The sequence below is a fragment of the Corvus cornix genome, chromosome 2, assembly GCF_000738735.6.
Source record: "Corvus cornix cornix isolate S_Up_H32 chromosome 2, ASM73873v5, whole genome shotgun sequence".
Lineage (NCBI taxonomy): Eukaryota > Metazoa > Chordata > Aves > Passeriformes > Corvidae > Corvus > Corvus cornix.
In genome coordinates this window covers 140,211,042-140,236,223 of record NC_046333.1, presented here as the reverse complement: position 1 = coordinate 140,236,223, position 25,182 = coordinate 140,211,042, and the positions used below count along the sequence as shown (strand labels likewise).

General features: G+C 41.3%; 1 protein-coding gene across 1 annotated transcript; it reads right to left on the bottom strand.

Moving 5' to 3' along the window:
* Positions 1-976: 976 nt before the first annotated feature.
* Positions 977-20,663, bottom strand: SLC30A8 (solute carrier family 30 member 8). The gene is made up of 8 exons (XM_039549939.1): positions 20,584-20,663; positions 13,425-13,633; positions 9,424-9,570; positions 5,637-5,790; positions 4,932-5,121; positions 4,429-4,534; positions 2,139-2,273; positions 977-1,122 (listed from the first exon to the last, which is right to left on the bottom strand). The coding sequence occupies exons 1-8, from the start codon at positions 20,661-20,663 to the stop codon at positions 977-979; spliced, it is 1,167 nt and encodes a 388-aa protein (XP_039405873.1).
* Between the last annotated feature and the right edge of the window lie 4,519 nt (positions 20,664-25,182).

Here is a 25,182-nt window from a genome sequence, read left to right as displayed (position 1 = left end):
GTGATATGCCAAAGGCTTTTTCCAATTACCTGATATAACTTCAGGGAAGTAGTGTCACTAGGTAACACCCCACAGGCGTGAACTCTGAGCTATGACATCAGACAGGATGTTCACAATGGGTCCCAGTCTTTCCTTGCCCTGATTATTTTTTCATTTTCTAAGAGCACCTGGACTATTTTATTGCCATGACTCAGTGGTACCTTGTGATATGGACACACAGAAATCCACCTCAAATCTTCTCTTGTAACTTATCATGGTGCAGCACTATTCGAGTTATGGGTTGTCTTAATAGTACAGAATACTGCCCATGCCTGGCAAGAAAGAGTTTGCCTGAAGGCTGGCTGAAAAATAAATAGGGTTAGCTAAAACAAAGAGCTATTTGCCAAATATGAACGGAATGAATTCTCTTGTGATCCATGCAGAAGAATATGGTACATATCTGATACTTCCCTTAATAGGCAGGAAGAAGAGTGTCTGCCAAAAGGCAGGGAAAGCACATGCTACCATCACTTTCCTTCCCAGATTTCTTCAACTCTTTGGTAATTTAAATTTTCTCTTTCATCCTGAGTGTTGAGCTTTAATAACACCAAACTCACATTTCATTATACCTGTGATAATTTGTCTGTTGGTAATTTGAAGGTTGATTGGTTTTTGTTACCTGCAATTACAGACAGGCACTCTAAATGTTGCTTTACTGCCGATCTTCTGGTCTAGTCAAGAATAATTTAGATATTCCTCTTGTAATTGAAAGAAACTGCTGATGGACAGGCAATCTGGCTGATGGCTGGATCTACTACATGTTCTCTCATGGTAGATGATACCAACAAAGAAAGGCCCGTGCTCTGCCTGCAATGGCAGGGCTTGTTATTTCAGTTAATTACCATTTGTTGTTAATCAATTACATTCAACCAGCACTTATAGTCTCCATTGACCTGTAAGAGGGGATAAATTTATTTGGCATAGCACACCGCTCCCTTTAATCCCTGGGCTCTTGGCAGAAGACACAGTCTGTTTTCTGATCCTGTCCTGATTCAATCTGAATGGTGATGGAGTGGAAGCTGTGGTGCTCAAACAAGACTTGGGTAATATCTCTCAAAATCTTCTGGCTGTCTGTTGTGTCTGCTACAGATAGTAAGCAGAAAATAATCAAAACACATACATTTTGACAATACTTTAAAGAAGTATTGTATACTTCTAATATAGACATTGATATCAAATATAGATATTGTATACTTCTAGGATAGACAGAAACTTGGAACAGGAAGTTTGTTTGAAAAGTGTTTCTTGTCCTTTTTATCCTCCTTTCAGGAACCTCCATGTCAGCAAAATTTGTTCATTCAAATGTAGTTGGAATATGCAATTTTGGCAAGAGTTAAGTTAAAAGTAATCACCATAGAAATTCAGTTTGGCTGAAGACTGGAGGAAAGCAGAAATACTTAATAAAGATTAGTTCATCCAGTCAGGGAGTAGCAGCAGTGCCAAGTGATTTGGGTGGCTGATAGACCCTCTGTTTTTGGAAAGTAGGGACTCCATGGAGGACTTCACCTCTAGCCCTGTCCTTGGTCAAACACAGGTGGCTTTTTTTTTTTTCTTAATACATAAAAAGCAGACAGACAAGTAAGAAAATTGAGCTGGGTAGTGGACTGTTTGTCAACTGGGATAAGAACAACAATTTAAAATAATATTTTAAAAGATGAACTGGAGCTACTTCTAAACTCCATCTATTTTAAAAGATTGTTTTACTGTGGGAGATACATCAGGAATGCAGATTTGCCCTGTAAGTTTTTCTTGTAGAGACCAACAGTTTTCAAGTTTGACAAAATTGTGAGAAAAATCCAGTTTGAGTCTAATTCTTTTAATTTATTAAAAATAGCTTGCCATTTATTTCCTTGCCCCACAGCCTCTGCAGCTTTCAAGTTTTGGGCTAAGGAGAGGTCCTTGTTGTTTAGTCAAGGTTTCTGGGAGGAGGATCTGAGAGCTTTATTTGTTATTATTGTTGGTTTTATTTTCCCAACAAAATGATGACAATTTTTTTGACAAGTAACAGATACATGGTCAGTTTAATCTGAATCAAGAAAGACTGACCTTTACTAGACAACAGCTGGATAGTTACTCCCTGCTTATAGAAATTTACTGACCTGTGGCAATGTGAGCAGAGAGAGCAGTTTGATTCATTGTCAGAGACCAAAGATGAAGGTTGTGAACGGACTCCACTTTTTCAACTGCTAAAATTCTTGCTTTTATGGCATCATAAGCAAATCCTTTTGATGTTCCTGAAAAGGAGAAATTGATGGGTGTCCTGGCTTGCAGGGTATTCCATTACCATCCTCATGAGCTGTTGAAACCAGGTGGGGCAGTGTTTTCCTTGCCTCCTCCCCCCAGACTACCTTTCTGTTAATTGCCCATCATTGTCCTGCCACATGACTCAGACATAACTCCCTCGGACTATCTTCTGTTAATGAGCCTAATCAACACTTTGCCTCATGACTCGTTACCCCATTGTGAGATGCTCCACCCAGAGGGAGGAACCAAGCATTCCATCGTGGATATAATCTGAGACTCTGAACACCAGAGACAATCCTTTCCACTGGATTTCCAGAGGACAGGAGCTACATAGCCACCACTGGACTTTCTGAGGAAGAGCAGACCCCTTTACTACAGGATCACTGCTTCAGAGGACTGCAGCCACCATTCTACCAGACTGCTACCACCACCCTGCCTAACAGGGACTCAGGTTGTATCTTGACTCCGTCAGTTTGAACCAGTGTTTTCTTTTACTTTTTTTCCTTTTCTTTAATTTCCATTAAATTGTTATTCTGACTTGGTGCCTCCCACTGGTTTGTTTTCAAACTAGTACAATGGGAAAACAATATTTTTAAGGGATAAGAATGATGATCCATAGAGGAAAATGAATCGTGAACCTTTATTCACTTAGATGTATCATTTTTATAAAAGTATTCGATGCTTTGGAAAGCCCATCTATTTCAGAGTTCACTGTACTATTGAATCCTATTCCTTGTTTTAAACTTCTCCATGGAAGGTTGAGACTCAAGCATGTTTTAGGGAACAATCTGGGTGTCCAGTTTACATACGGTAGTGAGCTATTTAGCCAGATCATGTCCTGGCCTTGAACCGACATCTTTCATAAGTGTATCTCTATGCCTATGTGAACAGCTATACTCATCATAATCCACTTGGATCAGTAAACTGAAACAGCAGCTCCAGCTTCCAATCCCTTTTCAGAAAATTCTGGGCAGAATATGCTACTTAGGAGATAGGAAAATCCCCAGAGAGCTGCTCAGGAGGACAGTGGGCTTGTTGCAGAGGGGAACAGAGCACTGATGACTTTGGCATGTCAGCACTGTTTACAGAAGCTGGGAGTTACTGCTTTGACAAAGAAACTCCTGAGTGTCAAGGGTTGCTCCCCCTTCCTGGTAGTTTGATTTTTTTTTTTTTTCCAGTAATCAAGAGATCTGATATTTTGGCAACCAAAATACAGTTAGTTGCCACACTCTTGTCTAGGTATACTTCTACATGGAAGTATCTCTATCTCACAATCACTGAAGGCAAAAAAACCCTAGAATGAGACTATTGTAACAATATTGGATATTTTATTTATTGAAACAGCAGTAGGTGCAAGTGAAAGAGAGAAGAAGTAGCCACTCAGGCAGTCACACTGAGTAGCCATTCAAAACCTGCACTGTTAGAGCTACTTTCCCCTTTAATCCTCATGTCTTCATAGCTGAGAAAGAGTTTGCATTATATTATTCAATGTGAGGAAGGCAAAAACATGCATCTGTGACTGTTCAAGTCATTTGGCCTTGCAAAACAAATATTCAGGCCCACATCTGACAGGACTAAATATTGCTAAGCCTGGCTCTTCTTGCTGCTGCTGTGCTGAGAATTCTCTATTCCCATGCACTTGAACACAACTGGAAAGCTCCAATAGCTTGTTTTTCTGGACTGGTGCAACTGAAAATCCTGTAAACTTCTGTTTCTTGCACTCAGCCTATTTCACAGACACAGTTCATAGCACAGTCAAAGCACTTTTTCTTGGCAAAGACATGTATTTCACATGGGTAAAGGAAATACACAATGAACAATGTGAGTAGGCATCTCATATGCCAAAGGGGTGATAGAAAGAAATGCTACACGTATGATAAACAAAGAAACTCAGAGCTCATTAGCAAAACACTAGTACACTGATTTTTACAAAAACTGGCATATGTGTAAACCTAATGTAATGGTAGAAAACTGTTTTGATTAAAATTGAAAGTCGGTTTAAAGTACGATCAGAGTCGTGAGAATATCAGAAACTGATTCAGAAATGTGCTATTATACTTTTTTTTTAGCATATATAATCATTATGGAGAAAGAAACAGAAAAAAATCATAATGTAAGTGTATTGATTCTGGAATCAGGTCTTACCTTCCATTAAGACAGTCAAGATATCCCTTAAAATCGGGACGGTAGTTGCCAAAACAAAGATGGAAAACACAAATGTGCAGATTGGGTCGGCTATTCTGTACTGTGGCTAGAAAAATATGAAAACACCACTTCGTTAATTTCATTATTTGTGGTTATTGTCATTTTTAATTAGTTAACATTAAAGAATAATATATCCCATTCAACTAGTACAGAATGAATGCTGGCCTCCTTTGCCAGTTAGAGAGCCTCAGTACAGGGAATGAAGGTGCTACAGATGAAGAAAGGGAGAGACACCAAAGCATCCAGTTGAAACACCAAGAAGCAAGGGTTACACTCTCAACAGTTATTTCAGTTCCCAAGAAAAAGAATAATTCTCTTTGACACAATTACAATGTGTATGATTAAGACAGAGGAAATATTTACATAGTACCTAGTGTCACAATGCTGTGAAAATAGCACTTATCCTTGATTGCAGGGAAGGCACATGAACTAATAAAACCAACCTTAAAGAAGATTATAAGTGCACTAATTAGCACACTAATACTCTGGAATAGATCTCCAATGGCATGCACAAAGGCTGCCCGCAGGCTGGCATTGCTCAGAGCTGGCTTTTCCAGAGGCGCTGACACACATTCCCTGGCTTGTGCCCCATGGCTGTGCCTGTGGCCAGTCTGGTGCAGAATCAGGCTTAGTCTGCAAGACAGGTAAAGTTGCAAATATCAGTGGATATATTGCATCCTTGAAAGCAGTGAGGTCATACACATCATCACCCCTCTCACTTCTGAATGCTGAACAGTAAAATCTGACACACTAGTAGAGATGCAGAGCGGCTGAGCAGATAATTCCTAGGTTTTCAGTGGTTTGCATAATCAAGAAAGACTGTGAATGGGGTAATTAATGAGGCCACATTTTTTATAGAGTTCTTGAATATTCTGACATCTAATAAAAAGTGAGATGGAGAATAATCTTTTCCTGGGGTTTGTACATTCATAAATTGCCTTTCCAGGGTGGCAGCTAACAGAAAGGAGGAGAGCAGCTGCAACTTTCAATGAGAAGCAGGACCTCTCGTTTTGACCCTTTTCCATATCCTCATGGAACTTATAAACACTTAATATTTTTGAGGCTGTTATCTCTTTGTAGTTTTTTTATTGAATTACAGCAGCAGGTTCAAGGTTCAAATGTCATGAGAGGAGAACAAAATAACTTACAGGATGTTGGCGAGCACGGCACAAGCAGAGGTAATGAGCATCACTGTAGCATCAATATCGTAATCCAGGTGTAGCAGCCTCATGCAAGCCAAATATATCAGCACACCCGTCACCATCCAAACAATTATCATAGACATCAAAGCTCCCAGAATTTCTAGGAATTAAAACAATCTGATTTTGAGTCAGAATAGGAATGCAAGAAATTTTAAGAGGTTGATGATAATGGTTCCAGGTTTGTGAGCTTTATAGCGAGGAGAGCTGCTTCTTGTATGCTGGCAGACTTGATGCTCACAAAGAATGGGTCAACCTCCTTTCTGATCATAGCAAATCCAGTGGCTATCCAGGGTAGCCTTATGCATGGGGTGGCCTAACCCTGTTCTACCTGCTCCTACTGTTGTGCCCTTTCCATTGCTGAGTTCATGCAACATTCTAAGAAACTGGAGAGATGTAAAAGATCATTTGGGGAGTTCTGGGAGGAGCAAAAGGAGTTTGCCTGGCCCTGACAGTGTGGTGTGAAACCCCCAAAGACCAGCCCTCCTCCCCCAACAAGGTTATCTTCATCACAGTGATGCCTTAGGTTTCAGGCATCAACAGGAGCAGAGGTCTGAAGGAAGGAGAAAGGCACAGCTCACCCAAACCCACTGTCAGCCATAATCCCCCTCCATTAGCCTCCCCCGTTTCTGCACACCTCTCACCACCTCACACTTCAGAAAGACAGTAGCAGCCTCCAGCGAGGTCCTGTCAGCAAAACTTATCCTGGAACTCATCCTGCCACTGCCACAAAATCATTTTGCGCCACTAGCTGTGATGAGAACAAAAGAAGTTATTTTTTCCCTGGGGTAGCAAAATTTAATTTTGTCTCTATTGGCTTTGAGTTGGGCTCAAATAAATCCAGTCCCCAAGGCCACCTTTTATTGCACTGTTATAGGAGAGGTCCAGGGAAGTGCATATGAACGTGCAGCATGCTTTTAATAGGATGTGGGACTAGTAATTGCCATGTGACTTGAATGGGTAAATGAGCACAACCGAGACAATACCAAAGAAAATGCAAGCTCACAGCAAAGTGAAAGGCAGTAGACAACCAGAAAGCATTTGCACAGACCTCCACTGACAATCCATTAAAACAGCTTATGATTTTTAACATAATTTTATGAGGATCACCCCTTCTGCAGGCTGGAAATGCTTATCAAATAATTGTTTTGCCTAAAACTGGCAAGTAATAAATGAAAGTGCACCAACAGGGGAATCTAGTTTTGCTTAAAAGTAGATAGAAGTAAACATAAATAATACAATTTTTTTCTGCAAGTTATAGGCTGAACCTGCAAACTTGGCCCAGCTGAAGGTGTTGATGGCTGTGCTATCATTGACATGAAAGCAGCCAAGAGCTCTTGTGAACACAGGCATTCACCTGTGTGGATTTAGGTATATCTTCCACAACAGAACATTAGCAGTCATCTTTACATATTACTTTTCAATGGAGTATCTTAGCAGAAGTTTAGTTAAGCTTACAGACCAGTTCAGCAGCACTAAATACTTCACTTGAGATGTTCTCAGTTACTTTTTTTCAGACCTACTAGCACTAACAGAGCACAGCAAACAATAGTGTAGGATTGTGTGGGAATCTCTGAGTCACAGCTGAGGGAAATTAAGGTGCAAGAGAGTTTTTGTACTTGGAAATAGTTTGGCTCACACTATCAGTCTTATTCAATATTGTGTTTCTGTGTTGCTGAAAGTAGCTGCACTGCTTTGGCATGGAGGGCAGGAGGCATTCAGATGGCTTCTGCTAAACCTCAGCACTGCCATACAGAGTCTTTTCGTGACAATATCTATCAGTCGGAGGGAAGCAGTGAAGAAACAGCTTCCAGTGACATGGAGGGCTGCACCTGCAAGACCTTGGTAGTCAGTGAATAGTGACTTTGCCACCTGACTGCCCTCGGCTACTCTATTAAGGTACACACCTGCATATTAAACTGAAAATATAGCCAGGAAACTAAGCAAGAAACAGGATACCAATCATGGAATGCAATTAAGTAGCTTCTAACATTTGATGCAAGGCTCTCTTTGCTACCAGGATAAAAAGGCAATAAAGGATTGGTTTTGAAGTTCTGCATTGCAATGACAAAATAAAAATAATCTAGTTCCAACAGAGGATGAAGTTACATGAAGTGGCTGAACCTGCCTACATTAGCAAGAGAGGTGTCTCACTTTTTTCCCCCCAGGCTAAGAGGTCATAAACATAAAAAGTAATGGTGGCTCAACTGATGTTAAGTAGTAGTTTACTAAGTCTGCAAAATTCAGCTGTGTGTTGTCTACACAATGCCAGCCATGCTTGAGCCATACTGAACCTCCCACTCACCCAGCAGCCTGTTTCCTGCAGAGCTGGTAGATTACACTCAGGAAGCTACAGAAAGACAGGATGACTATGGCATATGTCTTCCCTGGTACTTTCTGCAGCTCCAACAAACCTTGGCCTACAGACATCTGAGTCAGAAGCTCTGTCTGGACCCTCCTACTGAACATCCTTGAAGCATTTATCTTCTGAGTCCTTGGTTCAGGTGCACAGGCGTCCAGAGTCATTTGAGATACACTAACACCTCCATGTATGGCTTGACACAAGGTGTATAATTGACTCATAGAGTTCCAGAGTGGCAACTGGATTTCAAACATCACAAATCATTTACATATAAGCGACAAAACTGAGCCCTGAGACATCCAGCATGAGATTCAGACAGAGACAACTAAATTGTCTTCCTGGAGGCATTAGCTAAGTGTCTAAGCTTGCCCTGTGGACAATGGACATCAAATTAATGGTGATTGACACAGTTCCCTGCTCCATTGACTGACTGGGAAAAAATACTGGTTTCTTAACTGTGAGTGTCTGGTCACATTTGACATGCCCTGGTCTTGTGCTTGGCACCCTGTGCAGTCTGCTATGGGTCTTGTGCAATAGCTGTCATTACCATGCATAAACCTCAAACATTCTAGAGATGTGACACTGGACTTCCATGTTTAGGAGGCTGAATGGAGTCAAGATTTCTGTTGAATGTATCAGAGACCTGGACCCCATGCTTAAAGGTGCTCATGTACATGGAGGCATTGATATTTACGTGTCTAAATCTTGAACAGACTCATACTCCCAGAAAATGATTCTCATGGTTAATATTTTGCTAGTGTCTTGTTTTTATAAAAACACTTGTGTTTGATTGTCAGGCTTTTGGTATTAGGTATCATCTGTAAAATCATTGTTTTAGGTTGAGGACAGAGTGCTTAAAAAACCTGCCTGTGTTTGCATCTGATAAAAACCAACAGTGATAAAGAGATATGAAAGAAGAGAATCTAGAAAAGGGTAAATGTTAAAGGATCTCACTTTTCTATGAATGTAACATTGCTGACTTTTTAAAATAATTTAATCATTTGCTTTAGAAATGGAGCAAACCCTCATTTTTATTGTTGCTTTTATAGAAACTTGTGTTTCATAACAGATTGAGAGCTCAGTCCTCCACACATTCAAGTCACTGAAAGAAGTTACTGTTATTTCAACCAAAGTTAGCACCAGCCCAAAACTATGGTAAATAATGAACTGAAAGACGTGCTTTTAACTAAGAGATGACTCTTCTTTGAAAATCACTGTCTTTCTTGGTTTTGTGTCTTGAGACCTGTCGGAGCATTAGTGCACTGTCTCTCAATGCCTGCAGACCTATGTTGGACATCAGCATGTTCTCCAGCCCCTGGCTGTGATAACTTCTCTTTCCCATTCCACATATTCATACTGTGACATGTTTCCTACCTGCTCGATGCCACCCAAAAGTTAACTGTTTGGTAGGAGGTTTGGAGGTGAGCCACAGCGAGAAGAGGCTGATCATGAAGCTTGTCAGGTCCACCAGGATGTGTGCCGCATCGGTGACCACCGCCAGGCTCCCGGCGATCTGCCCACCTGTGTGAAACACGTGTCCACATCATGGCTCTGGTCAGAAGGTTGAGCCAACCACATCAAACTCAAGACCTGTTTTGCTGAGAATCAAAGGGAACACTCAATTTTCAGTCATCATACACAAGACCCAAACATCTTCAAAGATAATTTAATTTTGTACCTCATTCAAGCAATGAAAGGTATGAACTAATGGAAATACATAAGCCAGATTTCTTTGTTAGAGAGAGACCTAAGAACAATAAGAGTTGTGATACATTAGTTCTGTAGTTATATTACTATTGGACTGTTGACTATTTTAATATCTGATTTTTTGTGAAAAGCCATATTAGGAATCACATTTCCAGTATCCTCCCACTATCTTTTCACAGAACACTGATATTTTTATGTATGTACAGCAGTTCAGAGACCTAGCTTATGGGACTCATTTCCTATTTGTCATAGGAAAATATGAATGTTCTTCCTGCTGCCTGACTCTATTTGTCACAGGCAACACTAAAACAGGAATACATGGAAAGGTCCCCGTAGGAGAACTGTGATAAGCAATCAATCATTTTAGTGAGGGCATAGAGAAAAATGTTCTGTTCTCAGCACAAATCTACCATTTTGAATCCATAATGCACAACTTAATTTTCCTGCCAGAGCTCAAAAAATGTGGCTGAATATAATTTTACTCTGTGGGGGTTTAGATTTATGTGGATTCTGAAGAAAAAACCCCACCAAATTCAAAACATTTTGGGTTATTTTAATTCTTTATTTCTTTTACTCAATAAGCTAAATATCATTATTTTGCCAAATTCTTCTAACCATGTCTCAGGGCTAAAGGCAAATCCAATAAACTAAAAGTTTGCTTTAAACTGCCCCAGCTGCTGGTGGCTGCAGGAGAAGACAAGGATCCCACTGTCCTTCCAACTCATTACAACAGGGAAGTCTTTTCATCAGAAATGTGAAATAATAGAGCCAAAACACCTAGTTTCTGCATTTGGCAATCATTTTCATTCTTCAGTCATTTAATTAATTTCAGCTCACTAATTTCTCCTGACCACAACCCATATGAGAATCAATGAAGCCTATAAAACATCATAAAATGTTACAGTGCAGATACTGCAACACGATGTATATTTGTTACAGTGCGGATACTGAAACAATAAAATGCCTTGTTCAAATCTTTGGCAACATACCACTGCCAAAAGGACATGTAGATATATCTCTTGTTTCCTTATAGTTGGAGCATTTTCGTGCCAGCAGGATGGACTGTCTATTTAATTTCCTCCTCTATGCATATTTTAGATTAGAATACCTAACAACCTAAGTTTTTTCAGCACAGAATTTTGCCCAAAGTTACTTCCCAAAAGAGAGAAATCATGTCTGCGGAATTTGGGGGCATCTCATTCCTTACAGTAAAATGAAAAATTCATCAGAATAAGTATTGCCCAGCACATGCTCAAGTATAAATGCACAGATACTTTTTGGTCATGGCACATCTCTTAGACTTTCACTGTTTGCAGAGTAGCTGTATCTCAAGAGGGAGGCAGTTGTGCATAGCAGGGGGAAGAAGGCTTGTCTGGCAGTGCCCAGATGTTAATAAGACAGGCATTGGGTATCTTTCAGCAAACAGATATGTTGATCACAAGCTGTGGGCAAAACCCTTTTATATACTCTATTGCCGTGTTCTGTGGGACAGCATCTCAAAAGTTTACTTCTAGCCTGCTGTCTTGGAAAAATGTTTGCAAAATTTTATTTTATGTATTGATGGCATAACTAATGCCTCGGGTGAGTTTCAGAGATCTCAGTCTGCTTAACTTAGCAACTTGTCTCACTGATCAAGTTTTTATGTTCTGCTCTGACATGAGGCCACATGCAGGGTTTGTCTTTCTTTCTACTGCCCAAGTGGAAGTGAAGTACTTTGAAATCCACATTTGGTCCTTAACCACCAAAAACCATTGGAAAGCACTTTCATATCTCGGCTCCACACAGTATGGTATTGGTCTGACTGATATCTCCAAGTCTATGCAAATTGTGATGGATCTGCCTTAGAAGAACAGAAGATAATTGTCTTTCAAAGGGAGTTGGTGGTGTATCAGGCTCAACCAGCAGTGCCCTGTTTGGGAAACCAGTAATGGCCAGCACAGATGGTTTGTGAAAAAGTATCAGGAAAGATCTAGGCATTCAAAGAAGCACAACTTCTCAGCCTCCCTGAGAGTGATGCAGCTTTGTTTCTTCTGTTTAGCATAATAATGCCCACGGAAGCTGTTTGCCCTTAGAGGGCAAGGAGGGGATGGGAAGACATTCTTTATCTTCAGGAGCAAAACGTGTGTAATAGTTACAGGCTTTTACAGCTTTTTATCAATACTCCCAACAAGTGGCCTTTAAGACTTACCGTTCCCTACAATGGATGCTTATAGCTTTATAGACCACAAGCAGTAGAAATTGTCAGTCACTCAGTGGTCAATCATCAGGCACAGCAGTCTTGCCTAATGATTAAAAAAATTAAATGTATGGTTCATAATTACAAAAATCTCCACAGAGAGCTGTCTGTAACTGCAGTTAATAACTGGTTTGTCAAAGTTTAATGGTCTGAAGCAAAACGATCTTCAAGCCTGTTACTTAAGCTGTCACTGCAAAAAAGCTGCATGATTCATTAAGCAAAACGAAACATTTAGTTAACATATCATCTGTCCTTCCAATTATCCTCCAGCATAGCTGCATTCACCAAACTTAAGCCTACAGATTATATGGTTTTGTTAATAATGCATTACTTCTGGCACGGGAAATTGCTGCATGGGGATTAGCAGCATGCACCGGTTTTCATGGGGGAAATGCACGTCACCTACAAACAATGGGGCTTCGTGCAGAGGGAGTACATGGGAGGGAAGAGTTGGAGAAGTCCCTGCTGGGTTTGGCAGCCAGGGGAGAATGCAGAAATGTAGCAACTCTGTCAGTGCCTCCACTTCTCACCTGTGGGGAAGACAAAGCCTTTCTGTTTCGTTTTCATGGGGCTCCAGAGATGTCTGAGCTGGGAAAATATGGGTTTCAGAGGCCTTCCTGGCTGATTTTTGTTACATCGACTGGAACACATATGGCAAAAGACTGTGGGATTCCTCATGCCTTCCCTTACCTCAGCTCACTGCAGAGAAGGGCAAATTAAAGAGCCAGGAACTATCAGGTGGATATAAATATCACAGAATCCATGGAGAGAGCCTATCAGTGAGACAAAATGAAAGCTGATGCTCTATGAGCAAGCCAAATACCTATACTGGGTATTGTAGGGTGGGTTCAGAAGTGAAAGCTAATTAGGTAGGGGAATAATCTTCCATTGATCCAGAGACACACCAGCAGGCCAATTTAAAAGATAAACGTGCCCTGATATAAATACACTGACTTAACTGTAGAAAAACAGATGGCTAATCTGGCCCTGGATTTCCCTGGATTTTGTAAAGACTCTTGCATTTATTTTCAGATCCTGCTGCTAGCAGCCTCCATCAGTGCTGAGGTCTCATTCGCCTGGATAAATATGTAAAATCTTTTAATCTTTTAAAAAGAATGTAACCCAATTTATTAGAAACCTTTTGTGACATGATGCTAAGACATGCTAGTCACTTCTAGTCAAGCTTAAGACCTGGAAGAACAGTTCAGACCATTTCAGATCTTTGTATTCCTACCCAGATGCAATCCTTGAATGAATATATGAAAATATTTTGATAATTTCACTTAAACCCTTTCCCCCTCCCAATTCTTTTAAAGGACAAAGGAGAGTTATTTAATGCCAGGTGGGTTCACTCCTGTCACCATGGTCCCTGTAGTCTGAGTGAAGGGAAGAATGTGGCTGTGCTGGGCACCTGACTGGACTCTTTTTGAACACACATACTCCCCTGTTATCTCAGCAATCATGAAGAAGGTGCAAATTACTGATGCTACACAGAGCTTCCTCCTGGCTTGATGCTGCTCCCTCTTTCTGTTCTCATAGGTCTGTGAGTAGCTGTGACAGTGATATGCAGCATTAGCTACTGTGACTTCTGCTTCCTGCTGCTGCCTCTCTTCATTTGAATTCTTCTGAAGCCAGCTCATCCTTTGGGATAGAAAGAAACAGAAGGTTAGAAAAGAAAAACCGTGGTTATTCAGGCGTCGAGCCCTACAGCACCAGAAACTATGTAATTAATGCTTTCAAAGGATAAAAGCAGCATTGGGAACAGCAGAGCAGGTCATAGAAGAGGCTTGTTCGCACAAGCAAGGCTCTGGGACGGAGCTGCACATGAAATGAGTGCTCTGGCCGTGTTTCCCAGCTCTTTGGGCGCTCCTACATCATTTAGCAGTTTATGAAGCGCAGGGTCGCTTTCTTAACCTGTGTGTCTCATGCACACCACATGACTTTGAAAAAGTTGTACCTCATGCAAATAGCTACCAAATTCAGCATAACATGGAGAAAATTCTACTAAAAAAGTCAGGATTTTATTCCAAACAACTTTGTCAGGAAGACTAGTCAAAAAACCACCCCAAACTTCTTTTTCTTAAATAAAATCAGCTAAAGATATTTCTCTCATCTCTTTGCACACAGAACTATTTTATCTCAAATTTCCACATATGTACAAAATCTACCAATATTCCAGCAGAGCCTCAGCATAGAAAATATTAGCCAAAAAATCTCAAAGGTATTTAAAAAATCAAATAAATCAATTCTCCATAGTATGTTGAATCCTTTGCACCACTGATTTTGTGGAACGGTGAGAAGTCCAGCAGAAGTGGCTCTTTGAGCATTGCTCCATCACAAGGGGATTTCTCAGCCAAGTCTGCTCTGCCACAAAACCTCAGTGTTGTCCCTCTCAGGATTCCTGCACAGGAAATACAGGGTGGGGGTAGAGAGCTCCTGGGCCAAGCACATTGCACTGCAACTGTGGAAGCTCCTGGATGACCACAACATCTGGTGCTCTCAGTAGAGCAACTCAGAGAATCTCCCAAGGTGGTTTGGTGAGCAAGGATGTTCCCTTCTCATTATCTCTCAATAGAAAAGGAGCCCAAATGGCAAAAAGCCCCCTCTAAACCTTGTCCCAGGAGGCTCGACTTAAAACCATTCTGTGTCTCCCAATACAACCCTTGTTGCCAGAGCTACTCCTGATGTGATCACAGTGTACTGAGACTGTGGCACCAGAGGATGAATTCTGCCAAGATGCACATACACAACGTCCATATAACCACATGTTGCAGCTATTTGAGGTCTGTGTGTGCAGGGGCTACCCAGAAACACAGCAAACTCCACCGCTTTTTTTTCAAGTCTGAAATCAGCCTGGGTGGGGCTAAGCTTAGCTGCCCCAGTGGCTTTTCCCCCTTTTGACTTCAGACTTTTCTCTGGGACCAGGAAGAATTGTTTCTTCAGCTGAGTGAAGGAAACCTGGGCTCCAGGAAGTAACAAGAGTCCTGGTGACTTTCTGTAGTGTTTCTGCATGGTTTATAGAAGTGCCAAGATGCCTAAAATCTCACTGGAAAGAAATCAGCTGGTGGCTGCCAACCTGCAGTAGTCAATGTCAAGAAAAAACTGTACTGAAATCACAAGCTTTTTCCAGCTGCTTTTTTTGGGCAGCCTGAGGGGGCTGCAGCTGCTCAGCATGTCTGAAGTCCTGCCAGATGCCCCACACTGATGGGCAAGAGGCAAAGGCACCTGCAGAGCTGTGAATGCCTTGGCCTTTTATGTTCATCAACACCACAGAGGTATTGGAGAAAGAAGACCCACCTAGGCAGCCAAGCTCTGCAACTGTAGATAATCAATGTGGATTTGGTTCTGTAAATATTATTGAGATGTTCCAAGGGTGCGGTGTTCCCCTGAGTCAGCCTCTTTCCCAGCCAGGTTAGCATGTGGTCTCTGTTTGCTCAGCAGAGATGGCTGATTCCCCTTGTACATATGTGTGAAAGAGCAACTGGTCAGATTTAATGCATAATGTTTGGAGACAGTGAGTCTTCTTAGTCATTTTGTCAGCATTTTCCTTTATTTTCCCCACAACAACAAATAAATGGGAGCTGGACTGCTTGGGGAATGGGCTGCCCATCTGGCAGCTGGGGTCCCCACCAGCCAGTCCTTCTCCAGTCCTTTAGTTTTACATTTATCAGGTTCTTAATGTGCACTGTGTCATTTTTGTACAGTATTTTCCTGATGAATTAGACACAGAAGGTACCACAAATTAATTCCTTCCAGATGGCTGAATAAAATGCTGTAGTTCTCTCACTCTCCCCTGGAGATCCAGGCAGGCAAGATTTTCTTTCTCATGATCTCTCTCTGGAGTTAACTTCCAATGCTTTTATATGGTTTGCATGTAAAATTAATTTCCCCTTACCTCAATTTTCATCAGCTGGCATTGAACATTAAAATCATCTTAATGACATGAGTCATGATCAGCTCACCAACCTCTCAGGCAGGAGTGCCAAAATTACTGCTGCAGATTCTGAGCCTCCAAGTCCTTTCCTTGCTGTTAGCAAAATAGGTCACTCTGTGATCTCACTCTCTTTTGTTTTTTGTCTTCCAGTCTCTCTGTCAACTAACAAAGCCTCGGGGCATCACTGAGGGGCAGGAAAGCACTGCCCCTCAGATCTTGCTGGACAGATGCAAAAGCAAACAGAGACAGCATAAACCCACAAATGTCACATTTTTCTGTCTAAAGGGTACCTAAATAAAAGTGCCCCAGTTGCCAGAGGTGGGAAGCATTCACTGCTCCCTTTGAACTTGCAGAACAGCATCTGGCCTAATGAGTTGGGAAAACTCCTGCCAGCTCCTGTACGTAACCATTATTTTTCTCTTTCAAAAGCTGCCTGCCACTAATTAAAAGAATCTAAGGATCTAAGAGGCAGTTTTATAAAAGTGTGAATCAAAAGCTTAAAGTGCAAAGATCAGCTGTGTTAGACCAGAAACCCCTTCATAGTGTTTTAGAGCAAGATACAGCCTTTGAGCATCAGATCTCTGTGCAAAGTCACAGATTAAAACATAATCTTTTCTCCAGTTTGAATTCTCTTTCCTTTGTAAAAAAGATAGTCAGGGGAATGTCACTGAAGGGCTCCAACTGAGTCATGCCCGGAAGGGGGAAGCAGAAAATATTAATACATATTGCAGATTCCACACAAATCATTAGCAATAGCTTTTTATTACAACTTCCTTTCTGTTTATTTTCACTTGATCTGCTGGGTGCCTTGATCTGCAGGCTTATGGGAATAATTGCTATCCTCCTAGACCATTATGAGTTCCCCAGTCAAAAGAGGAAAATGTGGAATCACTGCACTTTCCACAGGAGATCATCTTCTTCATGAGGGAAAACAGTAATTTTCTGGTGCCTGAAAGGATAATGAAACTGCCTTCAGAGAAAAATTCATCAAAGCCATAGTCACATCCCTTATGCTGGCACCATTCCGATTTCAATTGATGTACCAATCTTGAATATTTCCAAGGTATTTAAGACCCTGTTAATAGCCTGTCTGTCCAGTTTCTCATTTTCCTTACTGAGGGCACAAAATAAAGGCAAATATTTATATATTTGCATACATTTAGTTTTCCAGTAGATAGGAATTCATGCCTTATTTTATTTGGCCTCATTTTGAGGGCCTGGCCCTATATGGGTAAAAGCATTGTCAATAATTTTCCTTCTCCATAACACTATAACAATAGCTGCCTGGAGACAGACCAGAGGTGCATGGAGCCAAGTATCCAAATTCTGTCATAAGCGTGAAGGAATACATAATGTCAAAGTACTAAAGAGGAACATTCCCAGAGAGTTACTGCTCCCCAGTTCTGAACCAGAGCTCCTGTCCAACCCCTTTTTACACATCTTTATTCCACAAAACCAGCTGACTTGAAAGTATTGAGTTCCACAATTTAATTATGATGTGTGTAAAAACAATGTGTCTTTTGTCACTCTGAAGATGTCTGCCTGCTATTTTAATTAGTTCTTATACTGTTAGAAATAATGAATGACTATTCCCTGTTTACCTGCCTCACATCATTCATGATTTTGTGTATCATTGTTATACCTCTGAACCATCAATTTTCTGAGCTGATGCCCTAGTTATTTAATTTCTACTTCATATCAGTTACTACCTTGGTTCTAATTTTCTTTCTCAGAGAAAGTGGCCAAAGCTGAAGTGGGCGTACTGGAGATGGCATATGGCCAGTACTGGGCAGACACAGTCCTTTCTGCAGGGTCCTTATGTCCCCTGCAGGAGGGCAAAGGCAATGGGATTGGGTTTGCCGAGTCTGCTAAAGTACTGTGTGCTACTAGGACCAGCTGGCAAGCCAGTACAAAGGAGACATAACCACAGGGCCCTCAGCTAAAACAGTCCAGAAATCACAAGAAACACCTATAACCCTCCTGAGCATTGATTCTGTAAAGGATAAGGAGTGGTGGAAAGCCTTTATTTGATGATGAGTCTTTGATCTCATAAGAGTTTTCATATTGCCTGCAGGAAGGGAGAAAAAGAAAATATTCCTTATGTTCTTGCTATAGAAAATCACTCTTCACCTGAAGAAATAATCTCCCAGGTTCACTTCAAACTTTTTACCTGCTGGTATGAGCCTGGCACACAGGAACCAATTATGAGTCTAAGGCCTATAGATAGGAATATCTACAGGTCATGTTAATGCCCTCTGTTAAAAACTTTTGCATGAAGACAAACCCCAACATTTCCACATGACTTTCCTGCTTTCAGCATTGCCCACCGCTGGGTTTTTCCCCTGCTTTTTGTCTTGTCTCAGAGACAAAATAGAACATAAATGATTAATCATTAGAAGAACTTAATTCTCTCTTAATACCACCACTGACTACGAAAAGACCAAACAAAACTACCTCAGACACCTAGTTTAGATCTAATTTAAAGATAGATGGTATATGACTTACAGACAACACTTTTGCATGAAGCAGGAGGATCTGAGTGCTCAGCTTCAGACCCTGCAGCCATAATAGTTCATAACCTTCCTCAAGTCTGGTGGGAAGTCGTGTCCTGTCCTGAGACCCATCCTGTGTAATGCCTTCCTCTGGAGGGGGAGGTGCAGTGCACCCTGATTACATTGGCAGATGATGCCAACCTTGGAGGTGCAGCTGATGGATTGGAGGGCAAGGCTGCCATAAGGAGTCTGGAGGAAGAGCTCAACAGGAGCCATCTGTAATTTCACAAGAACAAATGTAAAGTCCTGCACCTGGGACAGACAGATTTGTGAGACCACATCTACAACAGATAAGCCTATTACTACTCTTAGCTTAGTACACCTGTAGCTGTGCAGGCAGCTGCTCTGTGACCCCAGGCCCAGAAGGCTGCATCTCCTGATGGGCTGGCTGTGGCTCACGGGCTGGCACCCTGGGTCACCGGGCTGGCACCCCAAGCTGCTGGGTGCAACAGGGAGCAGGGCAAGGGCTTCCCCTGTGCTACCAGCTCTTTCCAACAGGAGGGAGACTCTGGCTCTCAGCCCCCATTTTTGGTTATTTCTGGAATAGAGTAATTAGATTGTGCGGTTAATCAAATTTCATCTGGCAGAAAAAGCAAAATGGAGATGCAGCACAAAAGTCACATGGCTAGACGACAAGTTGTCTTCATTTTGGAGAGCTGTGTTACCACCTCCATCACTCAGCCACCTCGGGACCACCACTGCAGAGCCCTCCATCTCAGGGGCTATTGCATGTAGCGGCAGCATCAGCCCAACAATCACAATTGCTTCAGCAATTCACCTCAACTAATTTCAATCCTAAATTAAGAAATAATTATTAGAAAAAATTTGACTCCTTCAGAACATGAGTCAGCTCTCAGATGGGAGGATCAACTGCCAGGGATACTTGTCCCTGGTGTGCATTTTACCTCTCATCTTACCAGGGATATTCCCCATTACTGGTGATCCAGGGAAAAAATTGCTTCCTCACAAGGCAGCCTAACAACTGTCCCTGTCTCAGGGGACGATATAATGGGTTTGCCCTGAGCTGTCCTTTGTGTCCAGAGGTTGCAAGGGGCCAAAGGACCTCAAGTACTGAAGCTGTGCCCACAAAACTTCAAACTTTCAAAAAGCACTGAGTGTCTTCAAAAACTAAAATGAACTGCAGAATCATACGGGATCTTTCTGAAATATAAATATTACCACAGAAGTCATTTTGGACAGTGCCATCTATATTTATGGAGCCATGTAATAATACTTAAATAATAACCCAGATGTTCAATTGACTAAAATACGATGGCACTGACCCCAGTATAAGAACATGAAGAGACAGAGACAGATTTCTATTTGAACTGACAGTGTTTACACCAAGTTTCTGTCCCACATGTTTTAAGAGAGCCAAGCAATAAATAACCTGAAAACCAATGAGATAATGGAAATGTCAAGAGGTGCTAAGCTGTAACTGAGCAGCTATTTTCTTTTAAAAATACTTGCTAGTCTGAGTCAAGACGAAGAATGAAAATAAGTTAAACTGCAAAACTATTTCATGATAGACATTTATAGTCATTTTTTAACCCAATCTACAGTATATCATATGTTTTCAGAGGATCTTTCCCCACTCTAGCAAGCTTTTACTCACAGGACCTCTGGCACACAAGAGGTACATTAACTCTAAGTCCAATAGATTATCCACAAGAATATAGCATCATCTTTCTTTCAAACCAAGTGGATAATTTAGACATTCAAGCATGAAGGAGCCTTGAGTCAAACATGGTGTCAATCACACAATTATAATTCAGCCTAAAATTGTAGCATAATCGATGAGGTTTTGCATCCTACAATAAATCTACTAAGCTTATAAAATACATAGCAGGAGACACTTGCTTCAACAGTAGATTGGTTCAATCCATCACAGACACAGACACATCAGACTGCTGTCTAGTAAAGGTTTCAAATATCTAATAAGAAAGTTTGGGAAGGAAAAAACTGAACAAAACATTTTGAAAGTAGTAAAATGTATGCATGGTGATACTCTTCAGACTTCAACTCCTGCAGCTGGTTGGCAGATCGGTGATCTCATATTGCTCTGATGCAGAAATGGCAGTGAAGGAAACAAAGAGTTGTGTTACCTGTCTAAGGCCAAGGAGTACTTCTTGGTGTCCCTCTCGCTCACAAGACAAGCTCTTTCAAGACTCTTTTTAGCAGCCATGAGGAAAGTCGATGGGGTTTTGCTTGTTTTTTCCCTTTAAACTCTCTTTTCTCTGTCTGAAGCGATATGGGCAGAAATGTCCTCTTGATTTATACAGAAGTCTCTACCAAATATTTTTAAATTAAAATGTTTTAATAATCTTCCCAATAAACCTGAGACAAACTGTGAGAGAAAGCTGCTTTCCTAGTGCCAGTGGCATCACTCCATGCCAACCAGTAACTCCCTGAGCGTGTCAGATTGGAGGTTTCGGGCCTCCCTCCCTGTTTTTCTTTTTTTCCCACCCATGTTTGGTGCTGAATCTGCTCTTTGGTCACGCGGGGAGTGCGTGCTGTCCCAGTCACGGGCCCAGGGTCCAGCACAGGAGAGCACACACCGATGTGCACAAAGGAGCTCAAGTGAATGCACTGAAAAAGAGAAGGAGGGTGATTAAAACAGGCTGCTTTGCCTGGAAACAGTCAGCCCCCTGTTTGCCTTTCTGCTTGCTTGGATTGGGAGGAAAGTCAACCTCCCTCACTCCAGCTTTGCACAATCCTTTTAATCTAAGCAATCACTCTAAGTAACGACTGATTTCTACCCCTGGCATGTTCTATCCTAATGGTTCGAAACAGAAGAGGCTGCTTATTATTGCCATTTGCAGCACAGGTTATTGAAATCTTCATTTCAGCAGGAAGGACTGCAGGTTGTTATTTCTGCTTTATTCAGATTGTTAGTTCTATTGACAGCTGCGGTCCCTGGAGGGGAGGAGAAGTCCTCCAGCCTCACTCCTCTCACAGCCTGACCTCAGACATTTGCTTCAGCACTAATGGGAAGCATTGCACCAGTGCTGTCTGTTTTACCATATTATTGGCAGAAGTAAACTGTGATTGAGAACCCTACCTGTACACTGCTTTCATGGGACAGATTAGAACAAGGCAGTGAGCAAATGTTGTGGGCCGCTCTTAGTTCTCCAGTCTTTTTTACCATGGGTGCTCTAATATGAATACGATGAAATGGGATCACCCCTTCCTTCCCTCAGCTCACAGAACACATACTGTGTCTGAAATTCATGGGGAAAGGTAGCACATTTGTACATATAAATGCAAATAATTGAGCTTATGCCATCAGAGATCCACATGTTGCCTCCCACATGTCAGCTGTGCAAACATTTCTCTGGAACCTGTGAGCCAAGGAGCTGACTGTGTCTCAGGCACTTTTCTGAACAGCCACAGCAGAAATGCATGTTTTTTCTCAGATGTGCTGTCACCTTTGCCTCTCTAATGCCCTTTTCTTGAGAGCCTTTTCCCAGGTTCTTATAGCCACCTATACACCCTTATTAGGTGGAAGCAATCAACTTTATGACTCATTCCGGAGCTTCCTGTCTTCTTCTGAACTATAAAAGGTTGCTCTTTAATGTTTTTTAAAGTTGATGCCACTTAGTGGACCTGACAATGTGGTTGTCTGGCAAGGTTGGTTTGCGAATAGACTCAGGTCCAAGGATGCATAGTATGGACCCAGGGCATTTGCAGCAATCTTACAAAACAGAAGTACCACATTTCTTGTCACCCCAGAAACACCATTGAGAAGCAGCTTTATTCTGCTGCCAGGAGGGAGTAAGGGAGGAAAATGAACGTGGCCTTTCCAGCAGAGCACCCTGGAACCTGACACAGGCTTATAATTCATTCCCAGTGAGAGATTCTGCTGGCTCCCCATCTCATAAATGTCACCATTATTGCAGTGTATCTGTGAGCATCTCGACAAATCTTTCCTTTAGAAATCACCAAATAGCAACATCCTGTTGCAGACTCGTGATGTCAGAAAAATAAACCTGACCTGGAACCTGATTTACAGTGGATCTCAGCTTTTCTAGGGTGCTAAGCCAAAGTATCAGGTCTAAGCACCTTCAATTCAGGGAAGGTTTAAAATCCACTTTAGAAGATTACAGATAAAGCCAGTTTCTCTTTGAAATCACTGTAGGCACGTAACTTGTGTTAGTGAGATAGATGAGTTTCCATCGTTTTGCAAAAGGGTCTTGAGCCTCAGGTGCATACCAGCAAAACGAAGCCATAGATCATTCACAGCATTTAATCTAGACTTCTGTTTTGTGTTTATTATTGTCAGTGCTGATGGTTGTGCTTCTCAGGAGACAGGCTGTGAGGCAGGATAGAAAGAAATCTCTTCTGAGCTTTCCACAAAGATGTGGGTTTCCTCTTTATACAGACTCTGAAACTCATTAAGAGAGAGACAGCAGCTGTCTGTGGAATTTCTGTTTCAGAAAAATTATTCATACCATCTCAATAAATTCATCTCAGGCTTTCAATAATAATGCAGTTTGTTTCTGAGCCTACATTAAAAATGCCACAAATCCAATCATACCAGTTTTAATGACCCTAGTCAAGGACACTTCTCAAGATTTGCCTCCAATCCAGACATGTGAGGCATCACACTGGCTTTTGCAATTGAAAGCTTCTTGTCATTATTATCCAAAATCTCCATTAGTAAAAAAGCATATCCTTTATCCCATTTCAACTTTAATCAGCTACACTTTAAATATGAAAAAAAATCCAATCCCTCTCATCCTGTCATTATGGGAGTAGGTACTGATAGCTTAAATGTACAGAGGAAAAATCAGTGCATCTATTAATTGAAAATGCCACTGAAGTCGATCATTTTCATGAGCCATGAGACATCTTAAAGATCATCTGCAAAGTTCTTCTGTCTACCTTTCTCTGGCATCAGCTTTAGTAGCTCTGCACTGCATCACCCTCAACCTAGGGATCCAGGCATTTGTGTTTTCTGGGACTTGGTTATTACAGTTTTTACATTTGTAGTGAGAATATGCTCTTTCACCCAGTGAAGCTCCAGTGCCTTCCAGCCATCTGCAATTTTGGGATCCAAGGCTGGAGGCAAGACAAATTGAAAGAAAACTCACTTGCCTCTTCTTGTGAACCTATCAATGCAAACACCCTTTATAAGTGAGTGTCAAAAGGAAAATATCTACCCTGATCCAATTTAAAAATCATTAAAAGGACGTTAATGTTCAGTATTTTAAAATACTAAATTTTTAACATCAATATTTTTATCTTGGGTTTGCTGCCAATTTTTCAAAAGAATGGAGACTTTTGACGGTAACTGACTAGGGGTAGAAGTCACCTGCAATGTTTTAGATGGGTATTTTAAATTGCACAATGTCATTGGGGAGAAAAAGACTTTTGAGGCCCTTGTCAAAGAAATTCAAGCTTTCATTGGGAGTGAGGATCTAGAAGGAACATGGTACTAATTTGGGGTGTACACCTTTACTTCCAACAGTAAAAGTATATGCTGCTACCAAATCAAGTAGAAATCCTTCTACAAAGCCTGGAGCCTCAGGTCAGGACATCTACTCCTCAAGTGAGCAGACTTTCCACAGTGTCCAAAGTTTTGCCTGGTGAAGCCAAGGGTATGAGACAGCCCCTCCCAAGACAGGTATCTCTGGAGGACCTCAAGGCCTTGCCGTGGATGGGGAGAGAGCCCAGGGTGCTCAGGCTGGGCAGGGAGCACACTGGCAAATGGATGAGGAGATAGGGATGAATCTAGACCCTAGCATGGGAATCCTGAAGGACACCACAAACATGAGCCTTGCACAGCTACAAACTCCCATGGACCATGCAAGGCTTCTTGAAGGTTTTCTTTCTCCAAGCTGCGATACGAATATGGGTCTAATTGGTATGGTGGGGGGAAAAAAAGAGCAAGGTTTAGCATTTTTTTGTGCTTTTTATTTTATTTATTCAAACTTTTATCCTGATCTCATTTTTTTAGTGCCAACATTTCAGAGGTGCTCTCAATTAGCTTCCCAGTGTCTCAGGTCTCATGGTTGAACCCACAATGTACAAATAACCCAGTTGTCATTAAGTTCCTTGGAGGGACCAGACCTTCACAAGTAAACAGTGCCAAGAAATGTTATTTTGATACAAAGCTACTTTGCTTTTCTGAGAGTCTGGCAAGCTACTTTGGTGTCTGAGTGTCCCAAAAGTCCTGTCCAGGAGTAGCAGTCTAACCTTAGAAGAAGTTTTTCATTCTAGGCTGTAGCTTAAAAGAAAAAGACAATGCATTTGAAAAACTAATGCTAATGTAATCTCAAATGTTATTGTCAAAGACTGTGTCAGCTTTTTTTTTAAAAAGATATCATCTTTCTCTGAGCACTTAGTGGTTTTCTGTCTCTTTTCCATTGCAATTGCAAAGGGCTTCTGCATGGTTTTGTTTTTATGATGTCTGAAGTTGGTTGGGGAATTAAGCCTGTAATTGCATTGCTAACAAGTATTTCTTAGATACATTTATTTTTCCTTGGGGAAGAGAGTGTTAGGAAGAGAGTACACATATTTTGGCAGCAAAAGAGACAGCTATGACATTTGGCTTCTAAGTTACTACCTGGATATAATTTTAATTGTTTTCTTCTACTAATAAAATATAGTAACTTTACTGAATTAGTTCCTTTATTACACTTCCTACATACATTTCATTGTCATGCTCTTCCTAAGTATATTTGGGTCATGAAGATAGATTA